Source organism: Ochotona princeps, chromosome 6 (genome assembly GCF_030435755.1).
Source record: "Ochotona princeps isolate mOchPri1 chromosome 6, mOchPri1.hap1, whole genome shotgun sequence".
Taxonomy (NCBI): Eukaryota; Metazoa; Chordata; class Mammalia; order Lagomorpha; family Ochotonidae; genus Ochotona; species Ochotona princeps.
The window spans coordinates 53165167-53184936 of NC_080837.1; the positions used below are offsets into that span (position 1 = coordinate 53165167).

General features: G+C 46.5%; 1 protein-coding gene across 2 annotated transcripts in view; it reads left to right on the plus strand.

Moving 5' to 3' along the window:
• Positions 1–19770, plus strand: part of AP4S1 (adaptor related protein complex 4 subunit sigma 1) — a 68977-nt gene that overhangs the window by 23602 nt on the left and 25605 nt on the right. The window contains exons 2-5 of one of the 2 annotated variants that reach the window (XM_058666303.1): positions 4824–5035; positions 8603–8689; positions 9313–9381; positions 11375–11447. In XM_058666303.1, coding sequence (XP_058522286.1) covers positions 4898–5035; positions 8603–8689; positions 9313–9381; positions 11375–11447 — 367 coding nt within the window. In that variant the 5' untranslated portion in view covers positions 4824–4897. The remainder of the gene's footprint in view (positions 1–4823; positions 5036–8602; positions 8690–9312; positions 9382–11374; positions 11448–19770) is intronic. The other variant, XM_012926895.2, reaches the window with a different exon arrangement.

The following is a 19770-nucleotide window of genomic DNA, read 5'->3' on the forward strand; positions in this document are numbered from 1 at the left end:
GCCTTGCTGTCCTTCAGGGACACTCACACAAACTCCTGGGTGCTCTGACTTCCTGGCCATGCAAACCTCTCCCCCAGCCTCATGTGTTGTTAAATGCAAACAACTTATAGACACAGGAAGTTAGAATACCCACTCTCTGGCCCACTCCCAGCGCTTGTGTAAGCCTAGTCCTTCTGATGGTCTTGCCTCAGTCCCTGCTCCCTGATTTTTCGGTGACCACAGTAGGTGCTTAGAGCTGCAGTCATTCTCAGTGCTCCAGTGGGTGCCTGGCTCCCAAGCCTCCACGTTGTTTATTTGGGCATCACACATTGTCTAGTAGAAAGTGCACACGATTGGGCTTTTCCACTTGACTACCTCCGTGTAATCCTGCAGCTGTAAATGTGTAATTAGTTAGGAGCGTGCAGAAAGATGTCTCCTTCAGCTATTCTTTTCATAGCTGGTATCCCAGTGTCCTACCGGGCTGGCCCTGTTCTTGTTTGTCATCCTTACTCTTGAAGTCAGTGGGAAGGAATGCCGCGTGGTAGGGTGGAAACCAGTTGATCCCTTGATGTCATCTCTCAACAGGATCTTTTTACGTCTCCTTTTACCACTTACTGCAGCCAGAGTGTTTTAAGGCAAAGGAGTTTGACCTGGGTATCTCTGAGAGAAAAAAAAAAAAAATCTTTTTCTTTTACCTGGCAGTTGAAATCCAAGGTATAGGATTATAATTTCTAGCTATCATAAAGATGGTTTTAAATTAACTTCGCTGAAAGGGAGGATGGTGATCTTCACTTCCTGGTCACCTTTCAGAATTTACTGGCACTAATTTGCCTGCGGAATAAAGGCAGCACTTAATACCCAATGATTAAACCCCACAAAGTGTGTCGCAATTGCTCCCACAGCAGTGAGCTTATCTTCCTGGAAAAGGAAGGGAGCAACCAAGGCCTCCCCCTATGGCACAGCTGTCGTGGCCCTGGCCAAACTGGTCTACATGACATCCTGTTCCTCACTGTGAATGAATGCAGCAGCCCGGCCCAGCCACATGGGGCCTGGCTGTGGGTAACTCAGTGTTTCTGATAGGGTTTTAGGAAAGAAAAAGTGAGTGGGGAGGGCAAAAATAATAGTTGAAAACCTACTCCAAGCACCATCCTGTCACGTTCTGCATACTGGCAGTAAGAGAGGGATATGGGTAGCTGACAGGTCAGGTGAACCCTTCCTATAGAGCTGGGTGGGTCCACTCCATGTGGGCCTCATCTCCCTCTCCCACCTCAGGTTCAGAAGCATCCGGCAGCTTTGACTCACGCAGCGGGTCCATGGCAAAGACTGTTTTACTCAAGTCTGGAACTTGGAGGCCACAAGTCTCCTCAAGGAGGCAAAATCCCGAAGAAAAAGCACCTTGCAGCCTGACTCCGGTGCTTACTCCAACAAGCCGCCCACGCCTCTTCTGCCTCAGCAGAGTATGGAGTTCACTTAGTCTTGGAACCACTCCATTCAACAAGGGGCCACCTCGCCCTGCTGTCTGCCCTATTCCTCTAGCATACTTTCTTAGCCCTTGACCCCAGGAATACAGGAGAACGCCACCACCCAACACACACACACAATTCAAAAAGATGCCCTGTCTGAACAGGTAGCTAACACTTTATGTTCAAAGAGTGGGCAATGGAGCCAACTCCATAATTCAGCCACTGCTGGGTGTGCTGACAGTCCAAGTTGTTTACAAACTGACCCTTCATGCCCACACCTTCCAAAGAGCTAGAGCTAGCGTAGCTACAAGCATGTGCCTCGGGTGACCGGGAGCCCTGCTGCCATCTCCCCAGCAGGAATTTTCTACTCTCCCAGGCAGCAGATTGGAAAAAAATGCTGCAGCCACAGCTGCTGCAAGGGACAGCTAATATTGGTGACACAACAGCAGGTGTACAGAAGGTCTTCCAAAATGCTGTGGGAAATGTGTATTATGAAATGACTGTGCATGTGGCTCCAAATTTGGAACATCAAAATGAACGTGTCTTTTAGTTTCATTTTTTCCACTAACGTTTTTATGTGCTTTCTAACATTAAAATCAGATTTTTAACGAAGAATTCAGATTGATCTGTATGCCACATTTGTCCTACACCGTTATATTCATTTATACTAAATACCAGGGCAGTATGTCTCATACATGCCAGGTGGTGATGAAATGACTAGGAAGCTCCTGGAATTCTGATTATTATCTACTTAAAAGAAGATTTATTTTGTTTTTATTGGAAAGGTAGCTATACAGAGGAGAAGAGACAGAGAGAAAGATCTTGCATGCATTGATTTGCTCCTCAAGTAGCCACAACAGCCAGTGCTGAGCTTCTTCTGGGTCTCCTGCATCGGTGCAGGGTCCCAAGGCTTTGGGCCGTCCTCCAGTCCTTTCCCAGGCCCCAAGCAGGGAGCTGGATGGGAACAGGGCTGCTGGGACATGAACTAGCATCCATATGGGATCCTGGCACATGCAAGGCAAGGACTTTAGCCATTTGGTTATCATGCCAAACCCTATTATCTACTTTTTTTTATTTTGCACTGTATTTGAAAGACATGGAGGGAGACCGCCAGAGAGGGAAAATGCCCAAATGCTCCTAATGCCAGGGCTGAGCCAAACCCAAACCAGGATCCTGTCATTTAGTCTGGGTCTTCCATGTGGGTGACAAGCACTCAAGTACTAATATGAATTCTGTAGTTTTGACAAATGCAATTGTGATCATGTGAAATGCTCACAGGGGCTATTATTGCAGCTTTTATGTATTGAACGATACAAACTGAAAGAAGGAATGGCCACTGGTCAGTGCTGTGCTCCTTGGCATGGATTATTTCAAAATCTGTGTTGAGCATGAGAGGAACAAGCACAAGATTCAATACAATTGATTTAGAAATTAAACCACACGAGGTGTGTTGTGGCACAGGGTTAAGCCACTGCTTAGATGCCTGCATGCAATACTGAAGTGCCTTGTTTGACTCCTGACTACTCTTCTCCACTTCTGATCAAGCTTCCTTCTAATGCACAGCATGGAAGGCAGCAGATGGCGGCTAGAGTCCGGATTCCTGGCTGCCCGTGTAGGAAACCCAGATGGAGTTTGAGGCTCCCAACTTCACCCTGGCCAGTGGACAGGGAGATAGAAGCTCTCTTTCTCTCTCTCTCAGTCCTTCAAGTAAATAAAAATAAATATTTAAAACATTAAGCCATAATGGTGAGCCACTAAACAAGAATAAGTCTAGGGCTGTTGTGGGTCCCTGTTTACCCTCGGCCTCTGTGCTGCAGCTTACTTCTCACACAAAATAATGCAGTAATTTTTGGTGTTTTATTAACATAACTTAGCTTCATTTTGCCTGACCTCAAAATAATAACAGGGCCCAGCGCTGTGGCCTAGCAGCTAAAGTCCTCGCCTTGAACGTGCCGGGATCCCTTATGGACGCCGGTTCAAATCCTGGCATCCCTGCTTCCCATCCAGCTCCCTGCTTGGGGCCTGGGAAGGCAGTCAAGGACGGCCCAAAGGCTTCGAACCCTGCAGCCCTGTGGAGGATCCGGAAGAGCTCCTGGCTCCTGGCTTTGGATCAGCGCAGCACTGGCTGTTGCGGTCACTTGGGATCATTGGATGAAAGATATTTCTCTGCCTATCCTCCTCTCTATATATCTGACTTTGCAATAAAAATAAATAAATCTTTAAAAAAAAAAAAGAATGATAACAGACAAACCTGCCTCAAAGAATCAAGAGAATTGAGATAGGCACCTGGCTTGTTACAGTGCCAGACAGGACTCCCACATCCCACATTGCAATACCAGTGTTCAATATCTGGCTCTGACACCTGACGCCCGGACCTTGTGAGGTGGCAGTGATGGCTAGAGTGATAGGGTTCCTTAAGAGAATAATAATAATTGGGTTCTATGACCATTCTTACTGTAACTACACTGAGCTTTCCAGGACTTTTACAATCTAGTATTCTCTGGTCTCGGAGTCTCTTGCTCCAGATCTTTCCTGGGATGTTCTTGTCCCCCTTCTGTGCAACATGGAAGTACACCTTTGCCAGTTAAGACTCAACTCCATGCTCTGACTTATTTTTGTGTTGTTGTACTTTAGATAATAGCATTATGTAACCCCCTCAAAAAAAACCTATGTGTTAAATCCTTGATCCTCAAAGTCTTGTGTTAGTGTTTAATGGAGCCATGTTACCCATTAATGGATTAAGGACTGAAATTCTCTCCCACTAAGGTATACAGAAGTGGGCCTCACGGGCAGGCCGTCGGAGTAGAGGTTAGAGGCCTAAGCTGGAGGCAGGCCTGGCTGTGGACTTGCTCTCTCTGCTTCCTGAGATTCAGCGCACTTCCTGTCTCTGCCTCAAGGCTCACCATCCGTCCCCATCAGCAGACACGGAACCCCTAGGGCCATATGACGTGGGGTAGCAAATCTCCAAGAGTGAGAGCCAAAAGTGAGCCTTTGCTTTCTAAGTTGGTTTCTCCAAAATAGTTTAGGTGTGGTCATGCAAAGTGGAGCACTAGACCTACACAGCACTTTTGTGCAAAGTGTGCAAATCTGATCAGAAGTCATGGCTTCATCTCCATATGCTTCTGGTGCTGGACATTGTGGTGGTACCCGGCCAAATGGATGTGGGTGCAGGCACTGCAGATGCTCAACGTTGTCTGGGAGGTTAACTAAATGCAAATTTATGTTTGATTCTTATGGACCAAAATCTCATTTGGTTCCCAGGAGTAAAGATCCATGTTTTGAAGTGATAGTTTATTTACTTCTGGTTCATTTGTGCAGCAGATTCAATGTGATTTTTCTGAGAAATTTGATCTTGCCTTTTTATTGTTCTCTGTTGTCCAGGTTACAAATCACAGCCATCCCCCTGCCATAACTTTTGAACAATTTTTTGGAAAAATACTGGTCAGGAAACAAAAATGATCAAGTTTTTCCTCATGGTTAATAAACAAGGACAGACTCGGCTTTCCAAGTACTATGAACATGTGGAGATTCATAAACGTACACTTCTGGAAACTGAAGTCATAAAAAGCTGTCTGTCACGTTCCAGCGACCAGGTACGTTTGCAGTGGGTCCTCAGTCCGCTCTCTACTCAGTACTGGCAGATCTGCCATTACTGAATCTCCCGGGCCATCATTTCCTTTTTATTCTTTTCCCTCAACAATTTTTTTTAAAAAGATTTGTTTATTTTTATTACAAAGTCAGATATACAGAGAACAGGAGAGACAGAGAGAATGATCTTCCATCCGATGACTTACTCCCCAAGTGAGCGCAACAGTTGGTGCTGTGTCGATCCAAAGCCAGGAGCCAGGAACCTCTTCCAGGTCTCCCACACGGGTGCAGAGTCCCAAGGCTTTGGGCCGTCCTCGACTGCTTTCCCAGGCCACAAGCAAGGAGCTGGATGGGAAGTGGAGCAGTTGGGATTAGAACCAGTGCCCATATGGAATCCTGGCACGTTCAAAGTGAGGATTTTAGCCGCTAGGCCATGCCGCCAGGCCCCTTCCCTCAACAATTACAAAAAGAAAGGAATGACCTGAACGTCATTGGGAACAAAGCTCTCTGAATACCAGGAAGGGTCCCAGGTTACTAGTTAGCTTAGCAGTTTTGTCTCCACACACATGGCTCAGCAGCTAAATTTAATCCTGTTGTCCAATCTATCTTCTTTTTTTTGTTTTTTTGTTTTTTGCTTCATTTCATTTTATTTTCCATCCATGTGAATCTAGATTTTGGAACTCCTCTGTAACAGATAGCTTTCTGTAAGCCAAAAAAGGGAGATCAACTAGTGGGTGAAAACTTTTTTTATTTTTATTTTTATTGGAAAGTCAAATATAACGAGAAGAGAAGAGAGAGAGAGAGAGAGAGAGAGGAAGATCCTCCATCCATTGATTCATTCCCCAAGTGGCCACAACGGCTGGAACTGAGCCCATCCAAAGTCAGGAACCAGGATCTTCTTCTGGGTCTCCCACATGTGGGTGCAGGGCCCCAAGGCTGTGGGCCATTTTCTACTGCTTTCTCACTAGGGAAAAGCAGTAGAGAGCTGGATGGAAAGCAGAGCATCTAGGACACAAACAAGCATCTTTATGAAAGCCTGGCACCTACTAGGTGAGGATTTAACCATTGAGCCATTATGCTGCGCTCAATTAAAGAAATGATAAAAAATTAAAAAGCTTGATTTGCACTTATGACTTATCTATGTAGCTGGGGAAGTAGGAGTTCAAACTTCATGTGATGCGCCCAGTGCGATAGCGTAGTGGTTAAGGTCCTCGTCTTGCACTCACTGGGATCCCATATGGTCGCCGGTTCTAATCCCAGCGATCCTGCTTCCTATCCAGCTCCCTGCTTGTGGCCTGCGAAAGCAGTAGAGGGCAGCCCAAAGTCTTGGGACACTGCACCCGCGTGGGAGACCCGGAAGAGCTCCTGGCTCCCGGCTTCAGATGGGCTCAGCACCAGCAGCAGCCATAGCGGTCACTTGGGGGGTGAACCATCGGACAGAAGATCTTCCTCTCTGTCTCTCCTCCTCTCTGTATATCCGCCTTTCCAATAAAAATAAACAAATCTTAAAAAACAAAAGCAACAACAAAAAAATTCATGTGAAATTACAAATCCATCCATCCTGCCAAAATGAAGGGTATAAAATCATTAATCATAATAGAAAGTCATAAAGCTGAGTGTATTTTCATGAAAATTGTTTAAATTGTTCTGTATTTTCAGAGAGAATTGTTTGAATCCAGGTCCTAACCTTCAAGACCATGGCAGTCTCTCAACAAAAGAGGCAAAGTCAGAAAATTCACTGAACTTCCCCTCCCCTTTGTTCACGTCACTGCAGTAGGGAAAGGCTGCATGCGGGAACCACTGCTATGGGGACCATAAATCAGGTTCAGCGGCACTCAGAAGTGACGGGTCCGCAAGGTGTGCCCCTTGGCTCCTAAAGTGACTTTCCAGTTGGAACATCTCTTAAGTTCCTCTTTGAGTCTCTGCTTTGGCCTGCCCTGGCACATAGTTTGTGTTGCCATCAGACAGAAACAGCAAGTGTGAAAGCTGTGGGGTGGAAGCCACACACGCAGAATCCAGGTGAGCACACTTCCAGCAGCGTTCCCCAACGACTCTTCCTGCAGAATGCAGCCATTGCAGTTTCTGCTCATAGGTGTGCCTTTGAGATATAGGCTGTAGAACAAATAGACTACTCCGTGGTTTTGAATCATTCTATTTTAGAATTTAAAGGAAACTTGCTGGGCTTTGGGACTGACCAGGTACCCTAGTACAAGATCAGCAGAGTTTATATCGGGTCCACAGAGGTGCTTTGATACTTTTTAATGTGAGAAACTCCCACAATGCCTTTGAAAAAAGTTCCTTCTCAATTCCTCAAGTAACTTGCATTTCCTTGAAAACGTCCAGCTGAGCAGAAGTCACACTGGCTAAGGAGCTGCACTGTTGTGCTTCTGGTCCAGTTCCCCACCAACACGCCTAGGAAAGCAGCACAAGACGGTCCAACTGCTTGGGTTCCTGCCATCCACATGGGAGACTGGGATGGAGTTCATGGTTCCTGGCTTCAGCCTGGTCCAGTTCTGGCCTTTGTGGTCATTTCAGAAGTGAACCAGCAGATGAAAAATCTCTCTCTATATATATGTATGTCTGTAACTCTGCCTTTCAAATAAATAAATCCTTTATTTAAAAAAAAGGAAGAAAGAAAGAAAGGATTCACACTGAGTCTCTAGTAAGCCAAAGCTGGAAAATGGTCTTATACTCTTTCACTTGATCTGGTTTCTAAGTAAAAACCTCAGAGCTCTCCATTTGATAACCATCAAGCAGATGGCCTTCCGATGGAAGGATTTCATAGTCAAAACTTATACCTTCCTTCTGAAGCACCTAAGAGCAACATATCCTGGTGCACAAGCTCCGGCTCATGCTTGGATGCATTTGGCCAAGTATACTTGGAAATCCAAACAAAGGGTAAGGCTGCTCTTTCTGCCTCCTGAGCCTTTATACAGTGGCTTTACACGAACTGAGTGAGAAGGGAGTTGTTTCATAGACATTCCGTGCTGATAAGGTAGTTATTAGTTCATACAAAGAAATGTTTACAGAGGCAGATTTTATCTAGCATCTGCCACACAAAGGATATCTTAAATAATTTATGTAAGAGTCTACATGGATCCTTTTCATGTGTCTAGGAAAAAGCAACTGATATATATTTATTTTTTTAAATGTATGTCATACGTTATTTGTCTTCTTGGTGACTGTTAGATAATATCAAACTGAGACGATCTAATTGCTTCCCCCCAAGACGTAGTTGGGATTTCACAATGGAGATGGTTTCAAGTACACCGATCCGTCAGCTGGGTCCGCCACTTCCACACATGCAATGCAACGAGAAGCAGTGCCAGCGGGAAGCCGCGGGAGCTCTCAGACTTCTTCCCAGGACTTCTCCTCCATCTCCCCCCAGAAGTGCTTTCAAGTGGCTCCCGATGTTGTGAGGAGGCCAACGGAGATTGCATAGCTTTTCAAAGGGTTGTGTTCCTGGGAGGGAGCCAGTTGGCAGATATTCACATCAACCTAGAACATGTACATGCCCTCTTGTAGAAATTTCTGTCCATCTCAGAATGAATATCTAATTTTGTTTTGTCTAGTGCTCCTTTATTGAATACAAAGATTTTAAGCTGATATATCGGCAGTATGCAGCTCTCTTCATTGTGGTTGGAGTTAATGACACTGAGGTAAGATAATAGAACTACTGGTGGCAAATCCAAGAAATTGGCAGTATAGTCTGATTTTTATTCTTCCTTAAATTGACATTGTCTTCCTGCCTGTCTTCCTAATTACTTTCCCTTTTTTGCTCCCCAAGTTATTTACTTACTTATGTGAGAGACAGGCAGGCTCACTCCCCAACAGCCCGCAATGGCAGGGGCTGAGTTGGAGCTAGCTCTGGGAACTGGGAACTTCATCTGTGTCTGTCATGTGGGAACCAGGTTACTTAGTGACCACTGCTGCTCGTAAGATCTGCTATGGCAGGGGACTGGATTTGGGAATGGGAGCCAGGAATAAAACCTGAGCCCCTAGATGTGGATGTGGCTGTCTTAACACATCTGCCCTATCTGTTGGTTGTCCTTTGTTTTGTTTTGTTTTTTAAATCTGTGAACCAGGCATGTGAAATGGTTTTCCCAGATAGAAAAAGGACAGGTTAGCCCTGAAAATGTGCTTATGCCACTTGGTGATAGTCAGGACTGAAAACTCAGAGGTTTAAACATCCGCTCACGTAATCCGTCACCTGGGATGGCCCGGCAGCTCTGAGTCTGATTTACACCAGGCCGCTCACTGCACCCCTCCTCCTTTGTTTCAGAATGAGATGGCTATTTATGAATTCATCCATAATTTTGTGGAAGTCTTAAATGAATATTTCAGCCGAGTGGTAAGTCTAATTAATTCCTGAAACACACCACCCAGTTTTCCAGAAAGGAAGGCCCCTTGGGTCTATGTTAAGAACATGTGCCTTAAATAGTTTTCACATGTAAAAGGGAAATTCCAAGGATGCCATATTTTCTTGACCTTTCGTTATGGCTCAAAGTGCTCTTGTGGCACTAGAAATACAACCTTTGGGTTCTGCCATAGACCACTGAAGCAGAAACTCTGGTTTGAGGCCCAGGAATCTAGGCATCCACACACCTTCTGGATGATTCCGATGCTTGTGTAAATCCACCACCTCAGCGCCTGGTGAGCCAGTATGCTGTCAGACAGTTCCTAATCTGAGGGCTGGAGTGGGGAAGACATGGGGTGAGCCTGCGATGTGACAGTGCACGTTAGTCAGCAAGGAGTCACTGCTCTCCAAAGCCGGAAGAGGTCGAGAGGTGAGGCAATGCTGGAGAGCAGCCTTAGGGGAGAGGGTATTGAGACCAATATTAAAACATAGTTCTCTGTTGATCACCAGCACTGTCCATCAAACTTCCTGAAGTGACAGCAGTGTCCTGCACCTGTGCTATCCTGTGTGGTTGGCACGAGCCACAGGTGACTCTTGAGCAACTCAAATGTGGTTAGCATAACTAAGGAATTGAAATTGAGTTTTAGTTAAGTGTAATGAATTCCAGTGTCAACCACCATATGTGGCTGGTGACTACCACCCCGGACAGCGTATTGTAACTCGTTGCTTGTCCTGTGGTGACCATGGTTTTATTTAGAGAGACTGGTTACAGTTCAGGGTTTGTGTTCAGATCTGGCCATGATAAGGCAACACACATCATAAGAATAGTTCCCCCGCCCCCAAATAACCATGTTTTAAACTGGGGAGAATAAAATGTGGGTATAAGCACCATCATTCTTAAGGTTTCTAAACAATTGTTATTCTATTCAGAGACTAAGAATAAACAGTACATTGCTGAGTTGCAACTATATTTTAGGGAGCAAGTCAGTGACCACACAAACCACAGAAGTAAAGATTAGAGTTGAGTTTAAGCCAGGTGATTATGTAGGACTTGGCCTGTATACTAAAAGATGCCTTGGTTTAGGAACAAACCATAGCAAGAGGAGGAAGAAGAGTGGCATGGGAAAGAAATTAGAATCTGCCCCACTCCTAGACAACCTGCCTTGCCATCTAAGACTTATTTTTGGAGTTGTGAATTTTAAGCATTCTTTGCAGAGGTATTTTAAATCCCAGAGTTTCCAGATCTTAAATTTGGAGCTCAGCCTCATACTGTCTGGCCAGAGAAGCATCCTTGCATCATGTCTTAAGAACATGAAGCCAGCCCCAGTGGCATCCAGGGAGGCAGCTCTGCAGGAGGTGGGGGCTGTGGTTTTGGGGCTGTCATTGCTGCAGGCAGGTGCAGGGCTGGGACTAGGAATCCTGGACTCATATGCAGGCACTTGGAGATGGAATATGGGCGTCTGGGTGGCATCCTACCCACTAGGCCTTATGTCATCCCTTAGAACTTGGTGATTGATTCAGTAATACGTTAGCACTTCCATGTGCATGGCTTCATTTGTAGATAGGCTATAGGCTATAATTTACTTAACAAATGTCCTCTCAATGGACGCTAAGGTTATTATCAGTAATTTGCTATTATAAAAAGCATCACTTAAGCAAACGTCTCACACATTTTTGGGCCATTGCTTCATTATTTTCTTAGTCTGAATTTCTGAGAGTGAAATAGGTGGATTTCAAGGGTTTGGAGCACTGTACGGTTTCTGATACACATGTCCAGTTCCCTCCCGTTTGTGCAGGTTGAGGTAGATGGACTGGACTGGCCTGTCAGAGTCTCAGACTCGGCCTTCCAGCTTTCAGGCTGCTGCCAGCACAGTGGCAGCCTGTCGCCATAGCTTCTAGCCTTGGAGGCCAGAGTAGCAGTTAACTCTGCTAAGAGCACCCTGACCCGGCATCTGTTTCTCACACACATTCTGTTTGTCTTTTCCAGAGTGAATTAGATGTATCCTTTTTCAGTACTGTTCCTCACAGTATTTGGCAAAGCACACCCCAGGCCTCCTCAGGTAAGTGTCATGCCGGGGGAGTAGGACGATAGAGTCTGCAATGCTCATCATCAACACTACCAGATAGGCGAAGACATGGGTATTTGGTAAAGCCCCCTCTCTCTCTCTCTCTGTTTAAATACAGTCAGTTCTTATTAAGATTCTTCTCTGTTTCCTGACAAGACAACGCCATAGTAGTAGTTAAGAATGCCTCACTTGGGGCCTGGCAGCGTGGCCTAATGGCTAAAGTCCTTGCCTTAAACACACTGGGATCCCATATAGGCACCGGTTCTAATCCCGGCAGCTCCAGTCCCCATCCAGCTCCCTGCTTGTGGCCTGGGAAGGCAGCCGAGGATGCCTAAAGCCTTGGGACCCTGCACCCATGTGGGAGACCCAGAAAAGCTTTTGGATTCTGGCTTTGGATAGACGCAGCACTGGCTGTTGTGGCTACTTGGGGAGTGAATCATTGGATGGAGGAACAACTTCTCTGTCTCTCCTCTCTGTACATCTAACTTTGCAATAAAAATAAAACAAATCTAAAAAAAAAAAATGCCTCTCCTATGTTACCTTAACTTCTTTCAAGCATATGAAGTAGGTTTTTTTCACAACATTATTAACAACCAGGAAGTGCTTGGTTCCCCAAGACAGCCTGGATTGCTAGGGCTCCAGGTGTAAAGCCTCAAAAATGCCCCACTTGACTACCATGTGGCCTTCGGGGCTGATAAGCTAAAAGCAGTATCATCAATTACCACATGTGTGTGTTAATCTGTAACCCATATACCTAGGTTATGACAAACAGATGATTAAGAACAAAGATTTGTGTGTTTACTTACATACTCAAAGACATATGTATGCAGATATCCTTTTAAGTGTATATATATGTATTAGATGCCTGTATTTGCATCAGCTTGCTCTTCAAGGAAAGTGGCCATTTACTAGTTACTGTCAGTAAGCAACGTGGATTTGCAGGCACTATCGGAAGCCTCTTTAAATTGACTGGGAAAATCTGAGTGCCCTCTAGTGGTGAGTGACGTCAGCCAATGGCGCCTGTGACCCTAGGAGCCTGCACTGAGCCCATGCTTTATGTGAAGCTGTATTTTTATTCAGCTTGTCACATTCTATTTTTTCTTTTAAAGATTTATTCATTTTATTACAGCCAGATATACAGAGAGGAGGAGAGACAGAGAGGAAGATCCTCCATCCGATGATTCACTCCCCAAGTGAGCCGCAACGGGCCGGTGCGCGCCGATCCGAAGCCGGGAACCCGGAACCTCCTCCGGGTCTCCCACGCGGGCGCAGTGTCCCAAGGCATTGGGCTGTCCTCAACTGCCTTTCCAGGCCACAAGCAGAGAGCTGGATGGGAAGTGGAGCTGCCGGTACTAGAACCGACGCCCATATGGGATCCCGGGGCCCCCAAGGCGAGGACTTTAGCCGTTAGGCCACGCCGCCGGGCCCGTCACATTCTATTTTAACTAAGCACTGAAAACACTTCAAAATAAACCTCCTATGACTTGTGCAGGAAAGTTTTTTTAAAAATAGGAAAAGGCCTTTGATTTTAAGAAGTCAGGAGGATGGCAAAGACTGACACACACTTTGCCCAACCAAGGTACACAGACCCACGACCATTTTGTTTTTTTTTAATTGGAAAGTCAGATATACAGAGAGGAGGAGAGACAGGAATATCTTCTGTCCATTGATTCACTCCCCAAGTGGCCTCAACAGCCAGAGCTGCACTGCCAGGAGCCCAGAGCCTCTTTTTTCCAGGTCTCCCACATGGGTGCAGGGTCCCAAGGTTTGGGCCACCCTCGACTGCTTTCCCAGGCCACAGGCAGGGAGCTGGAAGATAAGTGGAGCTGCCGGGATTAGAACCGGTGTCCACATGGGATCCCGACACGTGCAAGGCAAGGACTTTAGCTGCTAGGTCACTATGTCGGGTCCCCTCAACCACTTTTGATCTTTGGCTGACTCCTATGTGAATGTGACAAGGCACAGAAACCCTTCATCTCACAGTGATATGGTTAGACTGGAAGAGCGCTAATACCCCCTGTACCTTGATACTTGATCTTGTTATGACTCTAAGTCACTGAGTGGGTGAACTTCTATCCATAGCAAGAAAGTCCACATAAAGTGAATCACAATATGTGTTCTCAGTTGGACTAGTGCTGTTGATGTGTCACAGATTGATTAGCTGTTTATCTCAAGTAGAGGGAAAGGGGTTTAGCCCAAGTTCGGGTACTGGCTCCAGCCGCTTGCCTACTGTGGGAGGCAGCAGGTAAGAACTCTAGGACTTGCGTCCCTGCCAGCCTTGTGGGCTGATTTCACAGCTCATTGCTTCATCCTTGCCCAGGCCTGCCTATCGCAGTCAAACATGAGTCCCATGACAATGTATCTCTGTCCCTCTCCCTGTGTCTCTAATTATGATTCTTTTAGAAATAGAGGCAGGTGTACTTGTATGTGTGACTCTCTTGTAGAACACAGCCATTTGCAATAAACTCCAGTATTCTTGGGTGCTCTAAATTGTCATTCCGAGACTCAGATTTATAATTATTCTTGTCTTCTTACCTGGTTTCATTTCTGCCTTCCTCCACTTCTGACTTCCTGTCCTCAGGCACATTCAGCTGAATTTTACACATTGTAAAGAAAGGACTGAAACCACTCCAGATCCTGAATCTATATCTTTGCTCCAAGGATAACTTCTCTTGCTCCTGTGCTGGACTAAAAATGGAGCAGATCTCCAGCCAGGGCACTGGGCACTTCTCTTGACATTCTTAGAAGGTTACCAGCCTCAGCTGTCTAAAAAAAAAAAAAAAAATCAGAAGTAAAACCTGTGACTCACCTCTGCTTCATAAACAGTTCTCATCCCTTGCCCAGGGAGGGCCTCAGCAGACTCCCTCTGTGCAGAAAGACAAAGGGGCCTTGTGGCAGCCCACGCTCTCTGGGGGGTGGCGCATACGTTCTGCATCACTGTCCTGGTAGCATGGAGTCAGGAATCCATTGGAATTGTTGGCATTGCCGTTAGTCCGCTTTGTCAGAGAAGCTTCCTAGGCCTTGAAAGGGTGCAAAAGAGTACCTGCTGTAATTACAATCACCCCCCGGAGCTAGTCCTCCACTCGGCATGAAATCTCCTCGAGTGTGCTCATATTTCTCATTTTTTTGGGGGGGGGGGGAGTCAGATATACAGAGAGGAGGAGAGATAGAGAGGAAGATCTTCTGTCCAATGATTCACTCCCCAAGTGGCTGCAACAGCCAAAGCTGAGCCGATCTGACGTCAGGAGCCAGGAGCTTCTGGCTGCAGGGTTCCAAGGCTTTGGGCCGTCCTCTACTGCTTTCCCAGGCCACAAGCAGGGAGCTGGATGGGAAGTGGAGCTGCTGGGATTAGAACCTGCGCCCATATGGGATTCCGGGGCGTTCAAGGCGAGGACTTTAGCCGCTAGGCCACGCCGCCGGGCCCGGTTTCATGAGGTTTTGACATTTCTCCCAAGTATGCCCACAGCAACTCATCAATCAGATCTGTTCCATGTGGGGAACAAGGAAGGCTTTCTTAAGAATGAGCACACCCCAGGGCCTGGCGCAGTAGCCTAGTGGCTAAAGTCCTTGCCTTGCATGTGCTGGGATCCCGTATGGGTACTAGTTCTAATCCCGGAAGCCCCACTTCCCATGCAGCTCCCTGCTTGTGGCCTGGGAAAGCAGTTGAGGATGGCCCAATGCATTGGGACACTGCACCCACGTGGGAGACCCGGAAGAGGTTCCAGGTTCCCGGCTTCGGATCGGCGCACACCGGCCCGTTGCGGCTCACTTGGGGAGTGAATCATCGGACGGAAGATCTTCCTCTCTGTCTCTCTTCCTCTCTGTATATCTGACTTTATAATAAAAATAAATCTTTAAAACAAAAAACAAAAAACCTCATGAAACCACAGAGGCTTGCAGTCTTTCTGGGCAGAAGCTTGTCAGACACCCTCTCCCCAGACCTTCTAAAGATGAGAAGGGGTGTTTGCAGAACGCTGGCAATTCGACTCTGAGAAGTGCACCTTTTACTTCTTGTCCTGGCTTGTTCTACTTCCACTAAGGGGAACATCACAGAGTGAGACAGATGGGATTTAAAACAGAAATGACCTAAACACAAGAAATCAGGCCAGACATCCCGGCTTGTTGAAACCCTTCCAGTAAGTGGAAATCCTTGGGTGCAGCTGTGGCATCAGGCGGGGCAGGCCTTGTCTTGGGGACCAAGCCCACCACTGACCTGAATCAGTCTCATGCCAAGAGCAAGCCCTGGTCTACCTTTCACAGGCCATGCCCGCCCCCAGCAGGCTGAGCTGTGGCTCAAGGTTTCACAAGGCCTCAGTCCCTTGGGCAGAATCTGCTGCCTCAGATACACGGTAGAATTATTTAAAACTTCAAATACCATGAAAATTTTTTCTTTCTTGGGATCAAGTGATGACCTTAACCCAAAGAGGCTGGGTACCGGAGCCCCAGCAGCCATGCTGTTTACGCTCTGGACAGATCCGCATTCAGTGTCCACCTCCAGGGATGGAGTCCACACCTGGAAATGTCATTTCTTTTTTCCTGTGAAAGCTACTGAAATTGAAAGCTCAACTTTTACAAGGGGGCTCTTGGCTGAGGGAATGTGTGCAGTCAGCCATCTTTGGGGAGGGGCAGGCACTGGAGGGTGGGGACCTGGGCCTCCTCCAGCAGCAGGAAGCTCTGGCCAGTGCTGTGGTATGAACAGTCCCCGGGAGTCAGCTGTCTGTCTCTCACCCTACCCCCGGAAAGGGATGTCAGTGTTGCATCAGCTGGTTCACTCCCCAAATGGCCACAATGATCAGAGCTGAGCCGATCTGAGGCCACAAGATTCTCCTGGGTCTCCCATGCAGCTGCAGGGTTCCAAGGCTTTGAATCATCCTAGGCCACAAACAGGAAGCTGGAAGGGAAGAGGAACAGCCAGGACACGCATATGGTTCCCAAATGGGATCTTGGCACTTGAGGGAAGATTAACTTATTGGGCCATCACGCCGGGCCCTTTATTCTGTTTTCCATCAGGAACAGTCACAGCCAGTTATGAAAAGCAGGAAAAGAAAGCCATGAGAGAAATGTAGGCTCATTTGACACAGCCCTGATTTTCATATTTAATTTGATAAAGCCTACAGAAATTTATTTAACAAAAATTATGTCTGAGTGTCCTGTTCTCAGAATATGATTTTTCTTTAAGGGGAACCTAGAAACAAAACAAAAACTAAAAAACAAATGCCTAAAACCCATAAAGCTACCCACCTTTGCAGGTGCCTCATGAAGGAAATACCACACTAAGCCTGCATATGAGCAGAGACTCCTGACTCCTGCAAGGGGACGCTCCAGGAACACGCAGAGGCGTGCAATTTTCTGACGGGGGGGAAGTAAGATACACGTTGGCCCTTGGCAACTGCCTTAATCTCATGGGACATCAAATTAAGTATAAATGATAAGAGGATAACACAAAATAAGAGATTTTCCCCCACCCTACTTAAACAACTTTTTTTACTTAGGTAATCTTTCAAAAAATTTTTTTTCTTAAAGGGAAAATTAAGTGAGAATCCAAGGGGTTTGACCACAGTTAAAAGTTTTCCCTTCCAGGCAGGACATGCTCTGGAATTGCTTCTTAAGATTTCAAGTTTGGGGGTCCAGTGCAATAGGCTAGTGGCTAAAGTGGCCTTGCACATGCCGGGATCCCATATGGGTCCCAGTTCTAATCCTGAAGGTCCCGCTTCCCATCCAGCTCCCTGCTTCTGGCCTGGAAAAGCAGTTAAGAATGGCCCAAAGCCTTAGGAACCTGCACCTGTGCTGGAGACCCAGAAGAGAGGCTCCTGGCTCCTGGCTTTGAATTGGCTCAGCTCCAGCCATTGTAACCACTTGGGGAGTGAATCAGTGGATAGAAGATCTTCCTCTCTGTTCTTTTCTCTGTATGACTGCCTTTACAATAAAAATTAGTAAATATTGGAAAAAAAAAGTTTCAGGTTTGGGTTCGATGTGGTAACCTAGCAGTTTAAGTCCTCAGCTTGCACGCACCAGGATCCCATGTGGATGCTGGTTCTAATCTAGGCAGCCCCCGTTTCCCATCCAGCTCCCTGCTTATGGCCTGGGAAAGCAGTCGAGGATGGCCCAAAGCCTTAGGACCATGCACCTGTGTGGGAGACCCAGAAGACGCTCCTGGCTTGGGATTAGCTCAGCTTTGGCTGTTGTGGCCGCTTGGGGAGTGAACACTGGATGGAAGATCTTCCTCTGTCTCTCCTCCTGTTTGTCCAACTTTCCAATAAAAATAAATGAATCTTAACAACAACAACAAAAAATTTAGATTTTCCTGATTTTAAGTAGTCCACCAGAGTGGTGCTAAAATACTGTGCTGCAAAATGAGTTGCCACTTTCAATATACAACTCATAAACATTTCAGTCACTTTAAAAAATGTTTTCAAAACATGATTTCAAGGGGCACTACCCTTAGAGAAGCTTTATGATGCTCCACTCCACTGCACATGATACAAACATTCAGAAACGCTTGTGGGTTTCCAGAATTAAAGAGTAGGCCTCTGTGCTTTGGAAGTGGTTTCCAGTTCGTGGCAGCTAGCAGGCTACCCTGAGAGTTAGGAGGGCACACAACTTGCACTGAAGATCCTTCCACGTCACTCAAGTTCAGTGTGGACTGAAGGTGAGCCCCGCACAGTAGTCATTTCTCAGCTCACAACATTAGCAGACCCACATCGTAGGACTTTCTTTCCTCCTATTCCAAACATCAGGATGAAAGTCTGTTTCTTTTGGCCTGGGCTTGGCTCACCAGGGTTTGTTTTTGGTCCCTGTTCACCTGGCACATGGCCCAGATGCCATTACTCTTGGTTTCATCATCATAGCCAAATTGCCTATAAACCAAATCAAGATGTGAACAGCTGGATTCTTATTTTGAAGGAGTCCTAAAATTCTTTTCATGGAAATCTTCTTTTAGGCCTTTGCCTCATGCTGGCTTTGTCCTGTGGTTTCTCCAAATAGCGCCAAAGGACTGCATGATTATCAGGGTTTGATCCAGACACACAGATGCAGGCAGTCACATGCCCCACGGCACAGAGCGAGTGACCTCACTGAGCCACTCATGTTGCCAGGGTGCTGGGGCATTCAGACTTGCTGGAGGAACTTGCCCTTGCAGTGTGGGGATGTCTGTGGTTGATATGATTCAGCAGGAAATTCTAATCTGAATTTCAAAACAGATCATGCAGCTGCTCAAAGGATTCAATCTGAATCGCAGATTGTCTGCTTGTCAGAGATGGAGCAGTCCTCATTGCACCTTGATTTCCCAAACCGATTCAGAGACTACAATTCAATTTCATTTTACTGCACAGACAGTCATCTTGGAGAAGTCAACATTTTTTTCTTTCATTTTCTTCTTTTACAGATTTATTTTTTTTATTGGAAAGTCAGATATACAGAGAGGAGGAGAGACAGAGAGGAAGATCCTCCGTCTCATGATTCACTCCACAAGTGACCACAACTGCCAGTGCTGCGCCGATCTGAAGCCAGGAGCCAGGAACTTCATCCAGGTCTCCCACATAGGTGTAGGGTCCCAAGGCTTTGGGCCGTCCTTGACTGTTTTCCCAGGCCAAAATCAGGGAGCTGGATGGGAAGTGGAGCGGGCGGGATTAGAACTGGCGCCCATGTGGGATCCCGGTGCATTCGCAGCAAGGACTGTAGCCACTAGGCCACCGCACTGGGCCCATTTTCTTTCTTTTGAAGATTTTTTATTGGAAAGGCAGACTTACAAAAGAGAGGAGAAACATAAAGCTCTTCCATTTGCTGGTTTACTCCCCGAATGGCCACAACAGCCAGAACTGAGCCAATTTAAAGCCAGCAGCCAGGAGCTTCTTCCAGGTCTCCCATGCAAATGCAAGGTTCCAAGGCTTTATTTGGACCACCCTCTGCTGTTTTCCCAGGCCATAAGTGGGGAACTGCATGAGAAGTGGAGTGGCTAGAACACAAAGCAGCATCTATATGGGATGCCCACACCTGCATATGTAGGATTAGTCAGTGGCACCAGCATGCTGGCCCTGAGAAGTCGACATCTTTAAAGGCAGCAAGGCTTTCTTGGCCGTGGTGAATACCACAAGAGGAGTTTTGCAAACTGTTTTCACTGACTCACCTGTGCTTCTTCATTCTGCCTGTTCACTTGGCTGGCTTCTCGCCTAGTCTCAGCTTCTAGGTCCTCCAGCTTCTGGGTCTGAGAAACAGGTTTGAGTCAAGGGCCTAAATCCAGTTTGGCCATGGGACAAAGCAATCATCTGTATAATTGAGAGGCATTATTAATAGGTATGTCAGATTGAAGCTTTCTTGT